Raw genomic sequence first — 25,570 nt, 5'->3', positions numbered from 1 at the left:
GGGAGGAAAGCTATGCAAGCACAGGGAGAACGCAAATGCCCAAAAATGCAAACTCAGGAAGGCTGGAATTTGAATTTGTACACCCAAGGACAGACAAGTGGAGGTGTTTATTAACACACTACTTCACTATTTGTAGTTTTAGGAGTAGCAATACAAGGACGGTCAACTTAAATGAGGTAGGAGGGCACAATTGTTAATTAGTGCTACTCGGGGGCCACTCGCCTCCTTACCAGATGTATGACAAAAATGTTCTTTTAAATATTTGAAAAACACGTGCTCTTAAAAGATTTCATTTAGAAAAATACATGTTTAAATGCATGTATAAAAGATCGACTATCCTAACTCAACAATGGGTTTGAAGCAAACAACAAAATAACCACATATTGTATTTTTTTTCCAGGGCAATGGTCTTTCTTGCATGAAAGTGAACATTCAGCACAAAACTGCTAAACAAGAAACCAAAATTGAATGCAAGAACTTAATTTGAATGTTTTTTTTTTTCACAAAAATAAATGCACAGAAAATTATACATATTGAGGTACACCCTCGTGAAAAGTGGATCGGGTAATGAATGGTTGGATGTAATTGCAATATGGGAAAAATTCTCAAGCAAACGGAAAACAAGCAATTTGCAAACTTCAAATAGAGTAGGAAGGCCAGAGCCAATATTTAAAATTTCACCTCAGAGCTGTGGGCTTACTGTAGTGAAGACAGCAGGAATGCAGTGTTAGTCACATTCTGGACTTTGTCATCTTTGCCACAAATTCATTAAATTATTATTTTTTTAAATGCCCAAAAGCAAACAACTGCGTGAAGGTCAACATATGATTCATTGCACCTTCAATGAATTTATCTACAGGGCAGACAGCAAGTTGCTCTACAACATATTGGAGGACAGGTGTGAAACTCTGGTGCTCCACTGTCCTGCATGTTTTAGATGTTTGTTTCCTCTCACACCTGATACAATTGATCAGGCTCCTGAAAAGCTTGCTGATGAGAGGAATCGGGTCTTTTAGGGAGGGACACGTCGAACACATGCAGGATAGTAGCCATCGAGGAGCAGAGTTTGACACCAGTGTGGGCGCTACAGTAGCTGAGAAGCACCCAGCACAACAGGAAAAACCTGTAAAAACATTAACAGCCGTTACGCATACACACCCACACACACACACGCACGCACACACGTACACAAAGAAAATTGTCGCCAAAACGACACTTTTGGGATTATGACGCAGTTATTTATAGATAGATAAACAGCTCTATAAAAAAAGGCTAGCGGGATGACACAAATAAATTTAGACTTGCTAAATATGTGACAAACATTTGATCTATCAACTCACAAAAGGTAGTCAATGCTTCGCATGACGTGGTATAAAAATGGAACTAAATCCACAAGAGCAGACCAGGCCCACTGTTGACTGTTTTTTTTTTTTTTCAATTCCAACTATAGTCATGCAACGAGACTGGTTGGCTGATTGAGTCGCAGGGTCAAGAAAAAAAAGCTAAGATGCTGCAATTGTAATCTTAAGGTTTGGACAGGATGTCTCTAAATGGCTTAAGTGGTCACGGGTCGCAGGTATTAAAGTTGAGATCTAAGTAAGGTCACAATTTAAATATCTTTACTTGAGCACATGACACATTTTTTAATCTTCCATGGGGCAGCTTGTGTTTGGATGTTTGGTCGGCCCTCTTGTGGACATGGACTAGTGTGAGCAGTAAAGTCGGCTTGGGACATATAATGGAGGAACATAACTCGAGGGGCTGGCGGGGAGAAAGACGTGTCGCCATGGTGTCTCTTTCAACTGCCTGTTCAGTATGTGAGCGGTTGACCTGATTGGCCAGACAGGAACACTCTGGCATCTGGGAACCTTGGAGTGAAAAGGGCATGTGACCTCCACTCACCACCAGCTTTCCCAAATCTTGTTAGAACAGCGAGCTGGCCTCAGAGTCATTTCCCACTTTCCCAAGGTTCCTGGGGAGATTAGTTCTCCGCTACGGACGGGTGACAAATTCACAGGCTGACCTGGCCTATTAGGCTTGCAAAAGCAGTCAGGGCTCAGACCTGTTGCACACAGATGCACATCACCTCTGATCAAATCAACCTGCATCACTGATTTGACCTAATGACCAATACTAAATCCCAGAGCGAGTAATGACATTAATCAAGCCAGACTGATCAGACAGCAGCAACAAACGTAAATTTTCTGTCTCAATAGCTAGTCATGCAAACAATTATGTTGGCATCTTCTGTAATATTGAGATTGTCTCATAAGACACAATAGTGGTGTCACAACTCTGTTAAATTGGGTTAAAAAATTAGCTGGTGGTTGACTTTGCGTAAGTGCTTTTCATTTGCAGTTTGGATGCAGCTACAAACATCTAATCTGGAAGGAATTTCAGCATCTTGCTATGTGACTGCACAAAAAGTAGCAGAATTTGTTGCACAAGGTGGTAGTATGTCACAAAATATATTTAGAAAAAAGTCACTAAATTGGTAATATTGAGAAGGCTCTCGCGCTGTTGTTGCCTCGGTCACAGTTGGAACAAAAGCCATACTCAGCATTTGCCTGACAAAAAAAAAAACTGTGATTCTTTCCATTTGGTTATTTTAAATGGAGATTGTCGGATATCTTTTATAAAGTAAGATTATTACTTTTTTTATATTACAGTGTGAAAATTGCATGGTACGGCCCAACACAGAGAAAGTAGAACAGCTCTTTTTACTTGTAGAAAACGGCTTCTGGGGGATTGCAGTGTGATTGATGTTTAGGCGTGCTCCAGTTTTCTCTCCCTATGGAGGATGTGGTCACACTTTAAATAAAAGATGGAGAGGGTGTCAGGAATCGAGTGTATTTCACACCCTGTACACAAAGTTGTTCATACAAATATGAACGCATGTACCCTCAAAGGCAACAAGGCTTACGTACATAAGAAACGTGACACACAACCATTGCTCAAAGTTGAGAACAGCAGGAACTACCACCCTTAAATCAGGAACTTGCCTGGGAGTAAAGTACAGAGTGTGTTTCATTATGCTTTTTTATTCGTATTCATTGATGAAGTTCATTTGAAGAAGTCTCTCGCTGTCGTTTTTTGGGAGAGCAATAGAATATCCAAAGAAAGATTATTGTACAAAGGTTAAAAACAGAAAAAAAAAAACAGGTAGAGAAACAGATATATAGAGCAGATCTTCCGATTGTTTTTTATATGGGAATAATCAAGTGTGCATGAGGCGTTTCCTTTGTGTATTCCTAATTTTTTTAAACAGTTTATGTACATCTGAAAGCCTGAGTGGGAATATGTTAGGGTACAAACAAATGTAATAAATAGAAAAAGTAAACGCATTTCAATTTGGTCAAATAATCTTGAGCAGAGAGGAAAAGGTTAAAACGGCTATCCAGAAGAGAATCCCGTTGTATGCGCGTTGCAAGACAGTTCATGACATCACAAACAGATGCAGACACCTTGAAAGGACAATTGGCACAAAAACTGTTTTGTCACATTCAAGTCACTTGTTATACACACATTATGGTAGAGGCTCCACTTGCTGAACACGTCTTTCTCAAGACACCATTGGACTTAATTTGTGATCCACATGTTCAAGGTTATTGTTCCTTAAGCAATGTACAGTACACATTATGGAGGCACGCCCAGCTGTTCAACCACATGTCCATATTGGTCAAACTGTGGGGTTTTTCCCACTTGTTGTCTGCTGAAAGTATGTGGGACGTTTGATGCGAGGTTTCCTGCGCTTGGGTTTGCTCTTGGCCTTTGTGAGCTGGACCACAAAAAAGGACAGGACGACCATCGCCCCCAAGAAAGCAAACACCGGGATGGTCTGGCCAACCTCTTGGTTGTAACGCCCAGGCATTATTCCTGTGGACATGGAAGGATGGAAGGTCAAATGTCACAGTTAGCATTTTAAGACACCACTATAACATCGCATCCCAAGTCCAATTCAATGCAGAAAAAAAGAACAAAACTTTAATGCAAGATGATGATATGCAGAGCTGGGCGGTCCGCAATGCCGGAACGGGGTTGGGGGCTGACAATTTTTATGAAAAAGGCCAGAGGAACAAGGCCGGAACGGTACCATAGTAGTGGCCGGAGGGCGGGGGACTGACCGGCAAAAAATGGCCAAGAGCCCAGCTCTGATGATGTGCTAAAGAATTATATTGAGGTAAAAGCCAAAAAAGTGAAAAATGACTAAAAAAAATGTGGGAAAAAAAAATCCACAAACAGGTGCCTATGTGGATCCACTGTGCTACAAACATGGCACAAATGGAGAAGTTAGGTAACAATAACCAAACATTGCAGTCATTTGAGGAGTGCCCATAATTTCCTTTGTAACGCTCAGGTGGCAACCAACACAACTTAACTCACAACAAAATAAGCAGCAGTTTGGTATAAAGTAAAATAGTTTGCTAAAAGAAAACAAAGGCTTCAAGCTATTTATTGTATTGTCCAAAAAAAAAGGGAATTATATATTGCGTGTTTATAAACAACCACATTACTTTGAATAACCACTCTCTTAATGCCAAGGTAGCCACGACAGGTGGAGGAGACGTGATTTGACAAGCAAGTGTTTTGAATTACGACCGTGGTCAAGATACAAAAGATAGAGTTTCCGAAAGTGATTTTAATGCCTACAACCACATTATTTGTAAGACCCAAAATGTAACATTCATTCATTAGAAATTGCATTTAAATCAACACTCGATTCAGACCAAGTAATCATATAAGAGAATTAATGCTCACCTCCAGGGATGTCCCAGGCCCCACTCTCCCCGGGGGACAGCGGTCGGACCTGGGGACGGTAAGACCTCACATTTGGCAGTGCCACCTTGTCCAGATCCACAGAAAGAAGCTTCTGGTGCTTCCATAGGTTACTGAAAGCAAAGCAAAGGGCACACGCAGGATAAAACGATATACAGTCTGAGCGCAAACCTCGTCTAAACTTAAAAGTTAAAAGTGCGCAGAATGGTGACAATCCATCTATGGATTATTTATATTTGTTAACTGGAAGGTAACTCATAGGTTCCTGCTGTGACTTGTCATTAAATGTCTGCCTTGACAACGAGAAATGCAGAGCAGTAAATTGTCTAACTTTACTCTGCTGGAATCTAGTCAACCCCACCTGGGTGCTGTCTCATTGAGGGGTTGTGGCTTAGCCCAAGAGAGATGTGGACAGGCTGGTAGTGGGCGGGGCTTTGGGTCTCCAAGATGAGCTTCCAGAACTTTTGAATAGCGATAAAGATGGTTACCTGTCAAAAGAGAACGAGAACATCTTTATAATCAGTTTTACGTGATTTATTTGTAGTTTTCTGCTGAAGTATTTGCCACTCATCGACAGAAATTGTTTTATTTCCCCTGCTTACCCTCTAATCTCTGTGGCATTGGCCGCTCAGTCCCTGTGGGAGGTGCCATTCGACTGTGGGAGTGGCTTAGGCTGGGAGGTGTCATGCTGTAGGATGTGTACTGAAGTAAAGCGTCCAATAGCCAGAAACAATCTGAGCAAATGACATGCAACAATAGTTGACTGGATTAGCAAATTGTGTTGTTAGAAATAGATGCACATAAAAAGGTGTAATGCAAAGCAGACAAAAGTTACCTTTTTGTCTGTGGCTGTCATCTATGCAGTTTGAGTCACCGTATAGAGCAATACGTCCTCCCCCATCAGATGGTGTTTGGTACAGTCCGAGGATGGGAACCCTTTCCACCACTGCAGTCTCCTGCTTTAATACCTCGAGACCTTTGAAAACAAAACAAGCATGCACATTGGATCTTCATTGAGAGGCAGCCTCATTAAAATGTGACAGCTGCACAAATACATACCTTGGTCTTTTAAGTTCTTGGCAATTACTATTCCATCTTCTGGGAAACGAGCTATGCTGCAGCCTGAGGCATAATACACTGGCAAGAAAGAGACAATATGTTATAAATGGACATCTGAGTAGAACAAGACATAGAAGTGTATGTTTGATTACTGTCATGATCCGCCAAAGTGAAGTCGCCCTCATACAACCCATCACTGAAAGCCATCCCCCACACTGAAATCAGGTCATTCAGCGCCGGCACATTAGCACCTCCTGTGTCTGGCATCCACCACTGCCTGCAAGTGAGGAAAAAAATAAATAAAAAATTATATACGCTACCGCAGCGGTATCCCTTAAAAACTACATGAGTATTGTTGTAAAAATAGCTTACCAGTGATGGCGCATTTTGGTTTAATAAACATTTCATCTGTTGCTGAAATTAACCCTGAACCCATAAATAATTACTGAATATTAGTGATGCGTTGATCCAATCACATAATGAGAAATCGAGGCCAAACAGTTGTTATTATTGTGAAAACCTGTTGTGCTACACAAAACAACCCACAGCAGATTCAGAATCAGCGCAAAAAAATGGAGCAATCTAGAAAAGTATACCAAACTTTTTGTAAAAAAAACTGTTGCCCAGTACCATTGATAGAATTAAGGTTAAATCGAGCAAATATTTTATTTCAGAAGTGTGTATGAAACTCGTAACCATTCACACAATCAATACTAAGAAGCTTTGAAAAGGTTGGTGACCCTTGTAATGCTGTATACATTTTTTACTGACGAAATGTGACAACAATTCATTCAGTGTAATTTCCCCCAAAGCCATACAAGTAGATTTCAGGAAATACTGCACCACATTAAAGCATCATGAGTGTATTGCTCCCAAAAATAAAATAATAATAATTCAATTTCAATCTATTTCACAAACTACAAGGGTTTAAATGAGCAGCCCATGAATGATATGCCATTCTTAAAAAACGGGCTTCCTCAGCATATCCCTTCAAAGCTGCAGTCTATTTTTAACTTTATGTAATCCCTTCAATGCGAGAAAGGCTCGGGGTAGAATATGAATGGTGCAAGGAGGAGACGTAAATACATCTTGGAATCGAACAATGTGGTACATTTTGCATCGATTAAAAAGTGTGCAAAGCGCAGCTAATCTTGTTGTGAGGTGAATGCTGTTTAATCAGTAAACTGTCACAATGCGCCGTTGAAAGGGGCCATTCACTGTATAGTCACTAAAATGTCAATCATGCATGTTATACAAAAGTAGTTGTGGGCAGCAGTCAAGAATAAGGAGAGTACCTGGTGTTTTCGTCATAGAATTTGACCTTCCTCATGACAGAAGTGTTGTACCAATCGCTGAAAATAATGAGTGAAAGCCCATTGTCGATGTCCCTCCTCAGCTTGGTGATCTCTTCAGGGAAATACTCCTCCTCGCTGTCCACCATTAGCAATGTGCCTGGTGAAAAAGTCAGTGAGTCCACATTATTTGTCTCTCCTCATTTTCTAAAGTTGTGGCAAATATTTGAAGCGACATGCTTTTAAAACTGAGTCAAAACCTTCTCAACATTTGATCGCACATCTTTAGAGGTGTGGTGAACACCAAGGTCAGCAGATCCACAGACTCCATGATTGTGATGTGTAAACCAATTATTTGCGGAACCAATTAGAAAGTGATCAGAAGGTCAAGCAGTTGCCGAAAATAAAGTAATAATAGTCTGTGTGGTCTTTCTGTATGTTGTCGAACACTTAACACCCGAACCCTCGCAGGTCTCGTATGTTTGACAAAATATTTGTCGTCTCACTCAGTTAAAGTTTCAAATACTGCTGGTGCGACGTATAATTGCCCACAGTGTTTTAAAAAAAAAAAAATCAGTGTGATTGCAATCCACCAGGCTCCTTTCTTTGCACATGGAAAACATGTCAGACCCTTGGTGTAAATTAAAATACATTTGTCATTTTTTTTTTATAGAAAAAAAGAAAAAAAAAAAGAGATTTCATAGAGGGGGTAAAATAGCTGCTAAATTTTGTGACCAAATCACCATTGGCAACACTGGCTGCTTTTGTAAACTAGCTCCTCTTTGTTCACAGCCAGGTTAGAGGAAGCAGTGCATGTCAACAGGGCAGGCTTTGAAATAAAGAAGCTGCTTTATACATATATGAAAAAAAAAAAAGAATTAACAGACAAAATCTATTTATATTCCAGCCCTACTCACAAGTTATCACAATTTCGCGTTTGGTTGGCAAACGCATTATATTTAACAGATAAGTTAGAAGCTCTCCGAGTTTCTATTCTTTTCTTCTGATTTTCATTTTGCGACAACCTGATTGTCTTATGGCACCACGCTGTCTCTCACTGGTCAGTTGTGGTACAATGACAGAGAGCTTTGGGGGAACGAGGCTTACCAGTGTCCATGGAAAGATCATTGTGTGTGGTGTACTGGGTTAGTCAATTTGTGCAAACCACACACTATAGGAGCAGTGTTTTCTATAATTAGATTTACTCATATTTTAAATAAACAGTTTATCATTTCATTTTTGGTTCATCTTCATAGTCACAGAAACAGAGAGTTTAATTAATTTATTTACCACCGTCCTAAACATCACCTAGAATGAGACAAAATGGAGTGATAAGGCTGAGATCTTAATTCAACATCACAGAAAAACTCTATACACGATAGATATTAGTTACAACAAGAGAAAAAGATCCATCCATCCATTATCTGTTCCGCTTCTCCTCACAAAGGTCGCGGGGGTGCTGGAGCCTATCCCAGCTATCTTCGGGCAGTCGGCCGGGTACACCCTGGACTGGTTGCCAGTCAATCACAGGGCATGCTATGCGCGCTCACACTCACACCTAGAGCCAAAATTCCTGTGCACATCTCTGTATAACCTGATCTATATCGCACAGATATTTTTAATTTTATGGACATTGAATGAATAAATGATTATGATTATAATATCATCTTCCTCTCCACAGCTGTCGCTTATTGAGGAAAATGCTGATATCCAGAAACTTTAACAGATCGAGCCTATTGTTTTGATATTTTCTGACATTTATGTGGACATAAATAGAGATTTGAATTTTGTTGACGACTGATAACAGTTTTTTGTGACAGTACGGTTCGCACATCATCGGTCATCTTTCTCTTCCTAGCTGCCATTGTTCAGTCACGGTGTTCTTTGCGCAAAGCCAGCATTTATACTTTGCCATGTGTGGCTTATGAGAAAATCAGGTGCACTCAGTTGTCAAACACTGTGGGCGTGTTCGCACTGGTATATCATTAGCACAATATACTTTGTGAATAGAACATTAAGACGAAGCAAACTGGGAGTGCAAATATGTGCAAGCAAAGGAGCAATCAGCGGCCGCAGTTCATCCTTTGTAGATTTGGCCCTGTGTTCTGTAATAAAAGCCAAAGGTGCTGCATTGCAATTTGAGGTTATACATATTTCTACAACCTCATTATTGCACAAAATCACAAAAAACAAGTATTCAATCAGGAGTGGGGATATATTTTATATCCAAAGGAGGTATGATGTCAATCTGTAATCCTACCATATTGGCTGGCATCAAAGCAGGTGATTGGAGCGCCCAACACTTCCACAAAGTATCCCATACTTCTCAGGTGCTGGTACATGTCACGAAAGTTTGTGTGAATGTGGTCACCATTCCTAGGAACACAATTGATGGGAAACAAAGCATTGTACTGAGTTGAATGATAATTAATTTTGGCTATGTTCACACTTGCATGTCAGTTTTGATAATTGTGCCTAGATGTGACACGCAAAGATTTTTTTCAGTCTATTTTTTATTTTTTTTAAATTCAACGTGAGCGTCTTTCATATGTGGACATAAATCGGACAATTATGTGATGCATCTGCAGTATGAATGCTCAAAAGTCAAATATTAGCTCCGCGCAGGAGGGTCAGCATGGCAGGGAAACTATTAACAATGATCGTCTGTAAATCTGCATTGTTTGGTGTTACCATTTTGACTTTACATTTACTTTGATTTAATCGCACTTGAAACATGAAGCATAAAATTGATATTTACAGTGAAAGTAGTAATTCAGCCACGCAAACGATTCATTGATTACCCGCGGCAATAACGTGACGTCTTTAGTTGACGTCTCCGGGACATGATGCAATCTTTAGTTGACGTCTCCATGAAATGAACAGATCAAAAAGCCTCGCCTCATTTCCTCAAATCATTTCTACCTCCTCTTGCATTGCTCCTCTGTCAATATGATAAAAAGATGACCCCTTAAATGCTGAATTATATTTACTTCAGAACACTGCTGCGTCACACTACGGATGCATTACGCTCACGTTCGAAGTCGCATTTGATCTTGTAATGTGAACGAGTACATAAAAAGGTTGAATTTAACAAAAATTAGGCATCACGTCGTGCAGTGTGGACATAGCCTTATTAACTGGAATTAGACTTGATGGTGTGAGAGGTGGAAAACATTTTGATAGTTAACACCAGAAGTGGGCACATCAGTACATTTTAGCTGTCCATCATTCGGCAGGGCCACGCGTCTGTCACTTGTATTATTTATCAGCGGCATCTTGTCAGCGTTGAGGACATACTATTTACTATGTTACGCACATTCACAGCACGTTGATCTATGATTAAAGGTTAAGTATTATATGTTTAATAAAATTAGCTAAATCTATTTTTTTTCTTTTTTCTCTGTATCCTAATTTCTCAATAGTCATACAAGATGAGACCAATATGATATATTTGTATTGAGATATACTTTTCAGTCATATATCGCCCAGCCCTAAACTCAAACAAACAGATGTAGATGTCTGTTGTGATGGCAACAAATCAAAGGTAACACGAGTGCCGGCTACAAGCAGACTCATAGCCAGTGGTGACTGTTGAAAGCACCACAGTTGACCAGATTGACTAGGAATGTTCAAATGCTTTTTTTTTGTGTCAGAGAAGGAGGAGAAAACCCTCCTCTGCTCTGCTCGAAGCAACCCCAGTGTAGTCACCCCTGCAAATGAACAAACTCCAGACATGCAGCACGTGTTTACGTCAGTCGTCAGCGAAACGGGAGTCCATTAGTGACGGACTGAGAAGTGACAGACGAAATCCGACAGCCATCGGTGCTTAGTCTTTCCCTTTTCCCAAGTTTCTCGTCAGTCGCCAGCAAAACGGGCGTCCGTCAGTGACATACTTTCTGTCGGTACTGATTGAATGCCCACCCCTGGTTAGCACACACATACCAGTCAAGTGGATCGTTTTTCATGCGGAGGTTATCGCGTGGAAAGTAGCCAGGCGGGTAACGTAGGTTGTGGTACTGGTCCCACAACACTCTTTTGCTGCGTGGAGGAGTCGGGACGATCTTCACTTTAATGGGCAATTTCACTGTGGAGGTCAGTTCCCCTTCCACCTCCGACTGACACAAATGATGGGGAGATATTAGTGCAACTACACATCACAGGCACATTTTCACCATTTTTACAAATGACCACAATGACAAGAGGTGTCACGGCAATGATAAAAAGAACAAGTAAGGCTCGATGTACTCACATCATTCTCTGCAGGGGATGCCACCGTCACCATTACATGGCCTTGGGCAATCCCTTCCCAGGATGCAGCTTTCTTGGGAACAGATATGGAGACAGCCAAGTAGCCGGCCCATGGCCACAACACCGGCGAGTATGAGACCGCCACATCAATATGGTCCCCATTCTGGGGAAGGTAGGGCTGCCAAATAGGCTGAATGGGAGACGGACAAATTTAGAACCAACTTCACAAAGCAAACCAGGTCAGGTTTGAAGTTTTTGAAGTTTGAAGGAGTTTTTGTGCTCAACGTCAAGATCACCAGATTATATTAAAGTTTGATTGAAAATTGTGTTCACCTTGTCCAGAATCCTGCCAGTCACACCCATGCCGTTAAGAATGGTGACATTCACAATGGTGGGCATTCCTCCATAGTAGATGGGCTGAGAGCAGTAAGGCCACATGTAAGGACACTCCGTCAGGTCAATGTAGCTTGGAGAAAGACTGACAGCAGAAAGGACACGTTATTTTCGACGGACTGGTTTTGTCATCTTTCTGGTGCATGGAGGATAAATAGTGATCATGTAATTGGGAAAAAAAAAAAAGGAAATATGTTTTGAACACATTTACCCCTTTCAACCGGAGTAATTTGTGATGTTTATATATTTATACAGTATAGCATAGAATTATAAAATAAAAATGTATTAAGTCTTGAGTTAGCAACATCACAAGTAGTATGGTAAAGTCTACTCAAATTTCGTCACTGTCTTGTGAAAACACCTAGGTCCACTATTTTCTTCTCTTTGTTTCACATTTTTACATGAATGGGGTTTGCACGTTACACATCCCATTAAGGTGAACAATTAAAAAAAAAAAAAAACTAAATAGCACATACACGTTTTTCAAAGGACAGTGACGATGTGTTCCTTATAGATTGCTCTTTAAACATATTTCTCTTTAAAATGATGGCAAGGCTCCCGATTATTGCTTACAATCAATATTGGGAGTGCAATATCCTTTTGCATTATTCATTAGATATTAGGAAAACATGAAAGAGCACAGCACATTTAACAATCAGAAACCTGTTTTCGGGCCTTTCAGTCGGCCACTTAATGCGACAGGTGTTACCTGGCCTGAGGTCTGTAGCTGTTGAGGATCTGGTAAGCTCTGATCAGGTCCAGTTTCCCATGACCCTGCTCGAACATATTGACTCCCGGCAGCCTGCGGGCTGAGGCAATCAGAGCCTGTTTCATGGAGGCTGGGTTCACCAACTCTCGATTCAACACAGTGCTGGAGGACAGAGGACAGGTACATACAGTATGATTAATTTGGTGTCATATTCTAGGGATGAAAAAACAGGGTGTGGAAAAATCAATAAGCACCTATTTTAAAATGAGTGGTAACCGTGGTAAAGCTAGTTGGGTACTACACAGCACAGCAGCTCATTACTGCAACTCATTTCTAACCGGTTTAACAAATAAATTCCACCATTTGGAAAACTCTACCGAGTCACAATAGACGTTTTGCCTCTCTCACTATTCAAATCAAGACTCAAAACACATATTTCTAAAGCAGCATTATGTTTAGTTCTGTGAGGATGACCATTCTTTTATTAGAATTATTTTGGTTCTTGCATATTATACCATACTACTTGGTTGTAGTTTATATTTCTTTTTTGTATACCTTGGATATGAAAGGTGCCCAAATTTAAATTAAATTATTATATTATTATTATATATATATGGGACGGCAATTTCCTCTAGAGATCTACTGCTGAGCTACTAAGAATTCAACTAAAACAGTTTCTTAAAAACAACAGCTTCTCTGGTAAATGTTAACTATACTAGTAAAAGACGGGCAACAAATCTAAGAATGCTAATAACGATCTCAATGAAAATGCCCATAAACACTTATCAACAGAAGCACAAAAAGGAGGCATCAGTTTCTGATCTTCACCTAGCCAAAAGCGTAACAGCTCCAGCCACCACAGGAGAGGCGACACTGGTGCCAGACAGAGATCGGCATCCTTCCTTCATCCCTGATCCCCGAACACCAGAACCATAGGTGACAATATCGGGCTTCACCCTGCCGTAGCCCCCAGGCAGCTCCTGCATAGAGAAGAGTCCAATACAAGACTGTGAAACTAGTTGCTCTGACTTATAAAGTTTTTTTCCCCCCCTGGTATTGTAAATTCCAGTTTCTGCAATGCAATGTCTGCTAGTGAATGGTTATTAAGGATGACAATGACAATACAGAAAAGATATGGGAGTATATATAAGGAAGCAATAGTGTTCCATCAGAGACTTACCCAAGTAGTCATGCCTCTGGATGAAAACCTTGCAATGTTATCTTCAAAGTCTATCCCTCCGACTCCAATTACATCCATCTGGTCTGCTGGGTTGTTGAGAGTTCTAACGAAAGGATGGCCATGTTATTTGCATGTCAAGTGGCGGAACTGACCAGCAAACATTCCGAATTAGTGCCGCTATATGTCGAGTATTGTGGAGCATGTTAGTTAGATTTCCTGAGGATTTCAGATAAAATTCTGAATGTCATTAATTATAGTGCTGAAATTACACCCAATGTGCAACTAATTACAAAAAAAACCCATTATTTCTTTTTTCCATTGAAAACAGTTATGTGTTAACTGAAGCATGATTTTTTGCAATACAGTCACCAACATACCCATACAGAGGTCCATCGTTGCCGATTGCAGAGACCATTATCACTCTATTGGCAGTGAGCTCCCACACCTGTACATCAAAACAGATGCCCCTGATAAAATGTGCTATTTTCACAGGTTAAATTTAGATTTGCATACAATCACTATCTGTAGCTTTTGAAATCTATGAAAAATAATTTATTTGAACAGGCAAGGCAATTGAGAAGACATTGTCATTTTGCAACGCTGACCTGGCTACAAACAGCAGGCTAAAACAAGGCAAAAATTTTATTCATCAATTAAACTGAAAAATTAACACGTCCATGTGAAGGGTAAAAACATACAGCAATTGACAAATGCATTTGACCAACACACCCAAGTTAGTAGCACAATTGCCCTAAACACAAACAAACATCAACCCCTAGTGGTGCTCAAGTGTTATGCCCTTTTGCCCTGGATGAAAAATATGCCCTTTCTGCAGGAGCCCAATTTTAAGAAATTCTCAAAACTGATAATTAAAAAAAAGACCCTCCCAAAATGTTTTGATATAAGACATCATCATATATTGCATTTATTTGAATTTTTGTGAGTTTGTGTGTTCCACTCGCTGATCCCCCTCCTTTTACTGAGCTTTAATGACATTTTATACAAACACTGACAAATTAGATAGTTTGACATGGCATAAAGAAAAAATACCGACCATGAACATTTTGCAGTAGACTGTTAAAGAGCTCTTATGATTAAGTGCTGAAAGGTAGGAAAGCATCATTATAATTAGAACCATGAAAATCTTTCAGGAGAAAACACTTTACTCCCATAAAGAAGCTAAAACTACTGCTTCCTTCACCTTCTTTGTAAAGATACCTCATCAACAATTATTATGTTTTTTTTTTTTTCAAACATTGACTTTACTTTTTAACAACAACAGCGCTCTCACTCAATGCAAAATCTTACAGCTCAACCTGAATATTTAAAATGGAAAAAGTTGTATCTTTCTCAAGACAAGCGCTTGCGCTCATACAATTATACACATAATGCAAATAAAATTAAAAAAAATGTAATATTTTCCCCATTTCACTGGTGCATTTTCAGGAAAATTAATGAAAAAAAAACCTGAAAATTTACCAGAAGAAATTAGCAAACAAATAATCAGTAACCAATGGTAGTTTTCCCTTGACCTTCTTTTCAATAGCTGTCACAACAAGGAGTCTAGCAATTTTTATGTCTGTTGATAATCTGCTTTTTGTGCTGCAGCAACCGCAACCACTAGCGTCTGAGCGGTGTACTGTTTTCGATTATGCTAAATATCCTGCTTAACAGCCGACAAGTTATCACAATGGTTTAAGTCAGGTGGGTAGGAGGATCATGTCCTTTTACAGTTTCCTGCATGCCATTGAGTCAAGTATTTTCATAAATAAAAGGAAAAGAAATCTTGCAAGATGCAGGGATTTCTTCTGTACCACCGTTTGATGAAAGTGTCTTCTAAAAACTGGAATTAGCTTGGAGTTCATTTGAAGACCTTCTTCAATCTGAAGTGCAAAGGTTCAACTGGCTCATCTGTAATGATGTTAGTCCAAAGCAGTACCCCACCTCCAACTTGCTGGCGTATGAATCAAAGAAGAGCTCTGTTCCCATTACTGTGCACAAGTGTGGACGCTAGCACAAGTGAGGTAGTGAGCGACAACTACGACGTGCATCTACAGCGTAGCCATTACAGCAGGGACTTTTATAACTATGGACGCACGATAACTGTTTTATTTCCACCGACAGAATAAAACTTCTCGCTACTTAAAACCGATAATGCAAACTTTTTTTTGGTTTTCTACAAATATATCTAATGTTGCATCTTAAAAGAATAAAACATTTCCAGCCCACTTCCGACTAATGTAGCGTGTTCAGAGGACGATATGCAAATGATTAAAAATTTGCAGTGGTTATTTTGTCGTGTCAGGAGACTCGCCAGCTAGCATTATTCTGCAGTGAATCACGCAAGAACTACAAGTACAAATTATTTGGCGGTTAAAGTGTGCCAGCTGGTTGTGTAGTGGGTGGGGCGGTCCTGTAGAAAGTGCTGCTTTATCCCTTCACGATACGGGTTCAAATACAGCTCCGGAGCATTTTATTTTTCCACAATTACTTGCAACTTGTTGGGAGTTGTAAACAAGCCATTTTGTTTCACATATTTATTAAATAATTTAACAGTTATGCAGTTAAAACAATTTCAATGCAGTTTGTGTCACCAAAATAATCAGCAAAATAATTAAGGACCCACAAAAATAAAAGGCAATGGTTAGAGTAAGGATAAGTAGGAGGTCAATAAAAAAAAGGTAATATTGATCTAAAAAAATGGTTAGAGTTAGAATTAAGAAACGTTCATTCCCCTTGTAAGTTAAATGTCTAACTTATATAAAACAATAAAACTAAGTACCAAGTGTGAAGTAAACTTGGCAAACCATTTTTTGAGTAATACTAACAGCTAAATCTATCTTAAGCATTTCTTCGGTTTTTTTGGGGTTTTTTACTGCAACCCACTCAGATTAATAATTATACCCATAATAATGTGTTCAACAACGAAAATGCTCATGTTCCGCAATCTCCGGTAATCTACGGTGTGTGACATAATTTCAAGAAGACCGAGTCGCCAGTCAGCCATTGCACTGCATTGTTGATGTCTTGGCGCTGTGTGCCGATGCATTGTTCACATTCAGACCAACAATTGAGGGGCCAAAAGATAAGAATAGGGCACATAAATTGACCCGTTTTGCTCTTGCAAAGCGGTGGCGAGTGTTCTTTGTTCCAAGCACTTCGAAGAGCTCTGTTTTCTCAACCGGTTTGTTTATCTTGAATGGTTTGAAAAAAAAAAATAGGTGTGATTTAATCAATATTAAAAAATGGGTGGTGCCAATCACAAATCAATCTCCCTCATTCACCTGTGTTATATGATTCATTAAAAATAGCTTATGTCTATGAGTACAACCAATTATGATAAAAAAAAAAAAAGCTAAAAATAAATGGACCGACATCAAGTGTAATTTATAGCATGGCACAAAATTTTATTTCAAACAATAACGCAAGGCTAATAACCGCAGCCTATTATATGTATATATTATCTTACTATTCTTCAAAACTTGATGGGTCTCATCTCGTTCAGGCACAAGATTATCAGCATTATATTTTTTTGGTCCAACCTACATCATCACAACAACCTCTCCTTCTTCCAACTCTTCAAACAGTTTGATCCCCTCAGATAAGTTTGAAATATCGCTTTCTGAGTCGATTTCTGACATTTTCAATGTGGAGCCCCTCGTTGCTCTTGAAATGAGGTCACACTCCCAAATTTTGTTGCTCGCCAGGATCTCACTTCGAGAAAATGGTTACTTTGTTGAATATCGAAAGAGAAATTATCTTTTTCATGCTTTTTTTTTTATCCTTAATTATTTCACCTTGATTTTACTTCTATTTTCTGAAATTACTTCACACTTTAAGGTAAGGCTATGATCAGCAAACACAAAGTTACTGGACTGACACCACCCTAATGGCCACAACTGGAATCAGAATCCGGTTAATGTGTTAACCGGTAGTACTGAAACACGTCAGCTTGCACATCACTCCAAAATAACCAATTCACAGCCAACCTACTGTACTCACGGTAAAATAGCTGATTCATGGGAGACTCAGAATTCCTCTCTCTGGCAATTGACCAATTAGAGCCATTCAAACAAAAATAACACTAGCAGAAGAGTTGCTGGTTAAAAATATCCCTCACCATAGCTGCAATTAAACGAGGCGTTTGTATACCAACAAGTACAGTAGGACACAGTGCCGTGTTATAGCTTTGCTATCCAGCCATTTTCTAAACCACTTATCCTCACTATTAGCCACGAGCTTAGCCATAGCTTTGCTTGTCTAGCCCGATCATGTTTACATTGCCTCAGCCGCCTGCCAGACCCAACAACAGTCCGTGGAGATCCCGCTGATCTCTCATTTAAGTTAATGGGACTCATCAAGCGATGTGTGTATGCTCTCGAAAACCTTTAGTCAAAGTAACAATATTTATAATAAATATTGTTTCGGGAGTCAAGGAGACTTCGGCCTGCTTTACATGTACAGTTTCAGTCGCCACATCGCAAAATTTGGGCGCACTCCAATTGGGCGTTGCCTTGGGCCCTGGTTCAAATAAAACAGTTGACCAAGACTATTACATATCTATTAATTTACCTACAATAATTATGTGCTCACATAATTATTTTGATTCATAAGTATTTTAACCTCCTGCCATTGAGGAATAAAGCAAAACTTCAAGTGTTTTGCTGCCCAACTAGAACATTTACACTGACAGATTACCTAACTTCTAAGCAACTATGTTCGTGTCTGACCTTATCAACAAAAGGGTGATCCATGAAGTCGGGGCCTCCAATGCTGAGGTTGAGAACATCAATCTTTTTCAAGATAGCATAGTTGAAAGCATCCAGGAACCATGACGTGTATGACACCTGGACAGTAAAAAAGATACAAGGGAAAAATAAACAAAACATGCAAAATCACTTATAGTCGGATTTTGTCGATTTGGACGTGGATGCTTACTGCATGGTTAATTATTACAATATGATTCACAGACAAATGTCAATAAATAGCAGTGTTAAAGTTTAAAATTCCTTTAGTACAGTAGGGTTGTCCATCCATCCATTCTCTCTACAGCTCATCCTCACTAAGGCCTGCTGAAGCCTATCCTGACTTTGGGTGAGGGTCCCCTGAGCTTCGAAAAACTTGCCAGCCAATAGCAGGGCACATTTCGAATGACAATTTGCAATCACATCCACGTCTACAGACTCCGCCACTGCGGCTGCACAATATATCAAAAATATCAATAGTGTGATAATGGCCTATGCAATTTGCATATCTCAAAGACAATCAATCATTTTCTTATGGAATTGGATGCTTTTATCAGTATTTGCATCGTCAGATGCACACTTAAATGTGCATCGCCAACCAATTTGCTAAAACTACATTGAGCTTGATTGTTATGCATCATGAAAAAAATAATTTACTTCTTTAGATAATAAAAATGTAATTTCTTTAGGTACGTTAAATATTGCAATCATATAGATATTGCGATAGTCACCATCCGTATCGTCTATTTTTCAAATATCGTGCAGCGCTATGACTGACAATTTAGAATCTTCAATTACCTTACCAATCATGTTTTTAGAATGTGGGAGCAAACCAGACTACCCATAGAAAACCCATGCAGGCACGTGGAGAACATACAAACGCCACACAGGAAGGCCTGAGCCAGGATTTGAACCCGCTAGCTCAGAACTCTGCCGATGGTAGAGGTACTTACCAGCCGGCCATCATAGCACCCAGTTATATCGTATAATGAAACACCAATTCCAATGAACAATAGATTTACAAATCATTGTATTCTGTCTTCATATATGTTTAACAACTCAACTTCATTGGGATTGGGTTTATATAATAATTTGAAGTCTATACCTGGTTGTTTGTGAACACTCTGAAGATGTGCAGCTCTGAGTCAGGAGCAAAGCCCTGACACTCTCTCATACTCGCGATCACTCCAGCGACAAAAGTGCCATGACCCAAGCCTGGAAAAATAAATAAATAAAAAGCCTGAATGAACTTTTTTTTCTTCTAAGTCATTACAATACAGACACCTAATTGCACTATGATGAAATTACATTGACAGTCATGATAAAACACACGACAATGTTCATCATGAATATCATATTTTGTACTGCTCACCATCATCCAGTGTCTTCTCGTTGGTCCAGTTGGTCCTTTCCTTAACATTTTTAAAATGTGGGTGTTTCTCACTCAGACCAGTGTCGAACACTGCCACCTTCACGCCAGAACCTGCCCGGCCACACGCAAAAATTAATGATCACTTCACATGTTTAAGTTACCCTTCTCTTAATTCAAAATTGTTCAGGCTTACCAGTGTGCCCCATCTGCCAGAGTACATCTGCCTGCAGAATCTGGGCGACATGGCGGGGGATGGCTCGCAGAAGGCGCCGACTGGAGTGGCGCCCAGTTGAATGCCAAAAACCTGAGGCCAGTGACAGACTGGTCCTTCGAAAAGGCCGGGACGATTGCCACGATTGCCATTTTTGCATCCTGTCGGTGGTGTTACAGGGTGCAGCAGATTCTGGTGCTGGGATTTAGAATAAGAATAAATGCAATAATTAATGAACTTGTGAATCATTATAATTGTGGTAATACATAGAGGTATTATCTTTAACCACATTCAGACAGATGAATTGCACATTTGCACAAGTTATCTCTCTGTGTGCTTTATGCCGGGGTCTATTTAATCATTAGTCTTGATTAAGGTCTTATCCAGTTTCTTTGTGTGTCTGGAAGTAATCTCCCCAATTAAAAAAAAAAAAATCATGAGATTTTCCAATTTTCCAACTATGGTCTTTAATAGCACATGTGGGCATTCCGACGAATGACGGACTGGTCCTTGAGTCCCGCCCATAAGGAACGGCCATTTTGCGGACAATTGACCACAGACAGGAAACTAGGGAAAAAAGACGGACTAAGCACAAATCGAAGTCTGTCAGTGGAATCGTCACTAATCGAGTGAAGTTCCTCTCAGTCCGTCACACAGACAGACGCCCATTTTGCTGACGACTGACTGAAACACACCACGCCCATCTTGAATGTGTTGTTTAATGGGGTCTTAACGAGGGCAATATTGACTATACATGTGTGAGAATGAGTGCTCCTGTTTTTATTGGCAAATTATTTATATTCAAGACTGTCCTGCGTATTTTATTGTGGGGCATTGACTATATATGGAAATGTTTTACGCACGTTTAGGTAAGCACCAGATAGCTGAAATCCATCCATAAACCAAGAAGAAGAAGATGTGGAACATTTGCAAAAAACAAACTTTGGTCAAATGCCGCCTTAGCTTAATAGTATCTGTTTAGTTTGTTTTTATGTTTTGTTTTTTTTCTTTTTTTTCAAATTATTTAGCTTACCCAAATATTTTTTGTTGAATGCAGTACTTGTATTTTCAAATGTCAAAATACTTTGGATTTACTTTATTGAAAATAAATGACTAAATAGGAATAGCAGTCTTATGTAAATGGTGGGTCTCCCCATGTATTTTGTCCAGTGCCAGGCACAGGGCGTACCCCGCTGTTTCGGCAAGCCCCACCACACAAACTCACGTTCTCTCTCTGTGTGTGAGCAAACACAGACGGTCTCTGTCCCATCCCCCAACACACACACATATTTAGACATGCATTCACCGTCCAAAATCAACAAAACCAGACTTGGCTTGTTTGGTCCTATTTTAACACTTAGTGGAAAATACATTCTCTGATTTCATTAACAGTTGTTGTATGGCAGGTAAGCATTTTTCGGCTTCTTTTCAGAAATACACTATTCCTCCTACTTTTACACATGTTTTTCCATTAACAGGTGATATTTTCTTACAATATAGTCAGACTTACAAGGAATGTATTTGAGCGAACGGAAGACTTTGCGTTGTGGAGTGACCCTCTTGATGTAAGGGTGGTCTTCTAAGGTCAGCAGACTGCTGGGTGAAGCTTGTCGAATGTGGACAAGATCAAAGTCACTGGGGAAGTCAGAAGCCGGGTTCTCCCTGGGAACAATGTGCCACTCCAATGTGCCATCCTTTGCGTTCCGCAGGGCGCTGCTTATGTACAGGCTGCGTGCTTTGGCTGAGAAATACCCCGTGAATGCCACAATGTACTCTAGATGCAAAGTGGGAGAAATTGTTTTAGGACACAGACATGAAAATATTCAGCGTGGTGGTTGTCAACCAAATTTCACATTCCAACTAAGGCATAAATTCTGCTTCAAAATGCACATAAAAGTGTCATGACCAGCAACGGGAAATTAATTTAATTATTTCCATGTTAACTTTGCCTTAAATACTGTATGCTAGAAACACAGAAATGTTAAGACAAAGAAATTACACATCACAGCCCAGCTAAGCTTATTTCTTACCATGCTCCACCACCTTGGAGGAGAACTCTAGTTTGAGAGTGAGATGTGAGCAGTTAGGGTTTGGGGACTCCAAGTTCGGGCTTTGACCAGGGCCAGATTTTCCCTCTGGCGATGGTTCCATTTCCACCGCAGGCAAGAAGCCTGCAAGCAGCCCCGTAAGCATGGAAATCCACAGTGGTAGTAGGAGCATTTTGCGTTGTGAAAGTGCACAAATCATATGTTTTCTGTATCCTTATGAAACTCTGTTGAAGTTGCACTTTTCAGTTTTGAGCAGCTAAAACCTGTGTCAGGGGGATGAAACAACATATCAGGTCCAGATCTCCAAAGGTGAGTCCACAATGAAAATGTTCTGAGCAGCTCGAATCATTTCTTTCTGCGTTTTCTCTCCATGGTGGTAGGCAAAGGTGGAGTTCAGTGACACCGCCAGAGTAGGAACACAGCCGCCATGCTGAGAAAGGAGAAGATAATCTGTCCGAAAAGTTGGAAGAATGGGACGATGGCGAGAGAAGCGATGAAGGAAGAGTTGGCATCAATCAACGCTGGCCTTTCTTTATTTAAACCTGGAAAGATATGAGAAAACAATAGTCAAGCTGCATGTATGGCCAAAATAAAAAACATTGGACATTAGAATGTGCTATTAACAGTGGGCCAGTAAAAAACAGATGGCCAATCACTGAATCGGTTGTTCATTGGTCCTGTCCCAGCTCAACTGAGTTTGAATGTTTTTTTGGGATTTGTTTTGTTTTTTTAACTAAACTTTGCTCTGCAGAGGCAACAAATGTTTACATTTCTAACAAGCGGTTAAGTGCAACTTTTGAGTCCATTTCTATCTCACATACAGATAATGGAGAACGAAAGACGCAAAACAAATCAGTGCTTTGCTACATACTCTATGTTCATATGAATGGAGTGTTACTAAGCAGTCGTTTCTCATTTACCCACTCAATGACAATTGTGCTTCCCCCTACAAATTAACTTTGTTATTATGTGAAGCACGCACAAACAGCCAATCAGAATTAGCCAGAGTGTCTGACTCCTGATTGGTTAAAAACTGTGGCACAGTTATCACGCCTGCATCGCAATCTGAAATTAAGTCGGACTAAGTAGGACTTCACTGAAGGCCTACGTGTGAAATGCACGGCCTGCCACTGACATAATCAACACTTTGCAGCCATCTCTCTCTTGGCATCTCCGGCTGGCTGGGCTGGGCAGTTATTTATAAAACGAAATGTGAAATTGTAAAGAAATGCACACATTTCCAGTGTGTGAAAAGTAAGAGTAGTCAAGTTACATTTTTTTAAAGGTTTGACGCCCATGCCTTTACTGAGTCATCAAACAGCATGATAAAGCCACAGGGCCAACCGACGAATTTGGAGGGTAAAATTATTTCGGTCAAAGTGTTATTCGTGATATTTACAAGCAATGCTCAGACGAGTAGAACAAGTTCAACAAGGATTTAGCCTGGATGTCACTATTTAAAACACAACCTTAAGTCATGCTTTTATTGGAAGCCCCCCCCCCCCCACACACACACACACACACACAAAATAGTACGACATAAATGTGTTAGATATGACGCATTCAACGACTAGAAACATCAGGACAGCATGCAAATCGCTTTAATCTGCATTATATTGACGCCAATAGTTTTATGTTGTAGATCATGACTATACTTAGATATATTTTCCACCATGTGGCCCCTGAGCTAAAATGAGTTTGACACCCCTGGTAAACAGTATATTTGGAGTTGATATGGTTTTTCCTTCATAGGAGCTCACAATTAATGTCAATAAAATACAAAATATTGGGTTGATCGCTATTATATTTCCACAGTTTGATGTAGAAATGACTAGGGATGCGCATGTGATTTTACATACTGTGTGTGCCAATGTCGTGTGCAATCAACAGTCCCTTGGATAAAACCAACAACAGCATACAAAAGCATTTTTGGGCAGCAAGAAAAGCAACATTCTGGGACGCTAAAAGATCAATTCCCTCTGGGCGGCTTCGGAGGACACTCCTGTCATAAAATACACATCCGTGTGTTCACAGGCACAAACCAAAGAAGATAATGTTGCACACTTAGACACACCCACCTAGACACAAAGCCTCCATACATGCATCCACAGGTAGGTTTTCTTCCCTTTCCAGTTCAGAAAAGTCGCTGGTCACCTTATCAACCTGAACTGGTTGCCAGCCAATTGCAGGGCACACAGAAATGAACAACCGCGCTCACACTCATAGCTAGGAGCAATTTAGAGGGTTCAATTGACCTGCCATGCATGTTTTTGGAATGTGGGAGGGAACCGGAGTACCCGGATGAAACCCACACAGGCACGGGGAGAACATGCAAACTCCACACAGGAAGGCCGGAGCCGGGATCGAACCCACGACCGCTGCTGTATCACTGTGAGGCCATTGTGCTAACCAGTCGGGCCACCGTGCCACCCGTTTTACTTGTTTTTAATTCCACCAGGTTCAGAGAAGGAAAAGTAGTTGTGGTTGCTCGTTAGTTGCTTTCAATAGAAAATTACTTTTTGATCATCCTTAATTATGCAAAAATTAAAACTAACCTGCAGCTCAACATCTGCTTCGGGGAAATGGGGGTGTATTGTATGTAATATTAATAACTAGATAGCTCAATCACTAGTTCCTGCTTGGCATATAGGATGTTTACCTAACGATATTACAGTGTTATAAGAAAAAGAGGAAAAAATAAGGCCAGCGGTTTAAGACAGAGCTGAGAATGCAAGGGTTGGGGACCACTCGTCTCAACAACTAAGTCAAAAGATAGCATTCAAATTCAAGGCAACTACTAATTAGAAGCAAGTGCGACCATCAACCTCCTAATCAGTGGAGACAGCTCAGCAATATGTATTTGGATAGTACATCAATAAGTCAGTGTACCAAACACATCGGAATAAAAAGGAATACAAAATGTCATGAAGATGCAGTTTAGTATTTGGACATGTGCAGGACTTTCAAAAATTTAGTATTACACTAACTAAAGTTCGTTTACTTCTGAGCAAATAAAACACACGAACACGTTGTGTTAACGCGTTATATTTACATGCACAGTAAGTATTTTAATTCTTTCTAGTTGAGTGGAAAAATAGACTACTTGCTCGGGAAAATAATAAAACAAAGCTGTTTACAAAGAGAAAATACTACCGATAAAAATTGCAACCATCTCTGAACGAGTTGGACGCTTAAAAGACCACTTGTATTAAGCAATATGTCAATAGGTCATCGAAATTCTTAAATTAATGCAGAAGTATGTTCAGGGATATTTTGAGCCAGCAGACTATCACATGTATAGCAATATGCTAGCTAACGTAGTAGTCTTTTTCGGGAAAACTTGGTTTTCATGAGATGATTACGATGCTACTCACCGATATATCTCCGTATCGTAGCTCCCGTTTTTCTTTGGGGTTTTATTGTTTACCTTCCTTGTGGTGACGCACGGTCACCGTCTCGGTTTAGTGTTTTGCTTCCCTTGGACAAAAGCTAGCAGCAATCTTCACCAACAGCCGCAGACCACTGACGTCTCGTCAT

At 40.0% G+C, this 25,570-nt stretch overlaps 1 protein-coding gene across 1 annotated transcript; it reads right to left on the bottom strand.

The window, feature by feature from the left end:
- Positions 1 to 3,025: 3,025 nt before the first annotated feature.
- Positions 3,026 to 25,554, bottom strand: mbtps1 (membrane-bound transcription factor peptidase, site 1). Its single transcript, XM_088299300.1, has 23 exons — positions 25,408 to 25,554; positions 22,016 to 22,575; positions 21,496 to 21,759; positions 19,968 to 20,183; positions 19,775 to 19,885; positions 19,508 to 19,617; positions 18,388 to 18,504; positions 14,035 to 14,102; positions 13,658 to 13,760; positions 13,306 to 13,457; positions 12,478 to 12,639; positions 11,709 to 11,853; positions 11,377 to 11,565; positions 11,070 to 11,242; positions 9,388 to 9,503; positions 7,131 to 7,287; positions 5,988 to 6,112; positions 5,836 to 5,913; positions 5,612 to 5,752; positions 5,379 to 5,510; positions 5,138 to 5,264; positions 4,759 to 4,889; positions 3,026 to 3,876 (listed from the first exon to the last, which is right to left on the bottom strand). The coding sequence occupies exons 2-23, from the start codon at positions 22,230 to 22,232 to the stop codon at positions 3,680 to 3,682; spliced, it is 3,231 nt and encodes a 1,076-aa protein (XP_088155426.1). The 5' UTR covers positions 22,233 to 22,575; positions 25,408 to 25,554; the 3' UTR covers positions 3,026 to 3,679.
- Positions 25,555 to 25,570: the final 16 nt, after the last annotated feature.

This window comes from Idiotropiscis lumnitzeri, chromosome 6 (genome assembly GCF_059441095.1).
Source record: "Idiotropiscis lumnitzeri isolate Australia: NSW breed Sydney's pygmy pipehorse chromosome 6, RoL_Ilum_1.0, whole genome shotgun sequence".
Taxonomy (NCBI): domain Eukaryota; kingdom Metazoa; phylum Chordata; class Actinopteri; order Syngnathiformes; family Syngnathidae; genus Idiotropiscis; species Idiotropiscis lumnitzeri.
The sequence above is the reverse complement of the archived record's forward strand: the minus strand, read 5'-3'. Positions and strand labels throughout refer to the sequence as shown.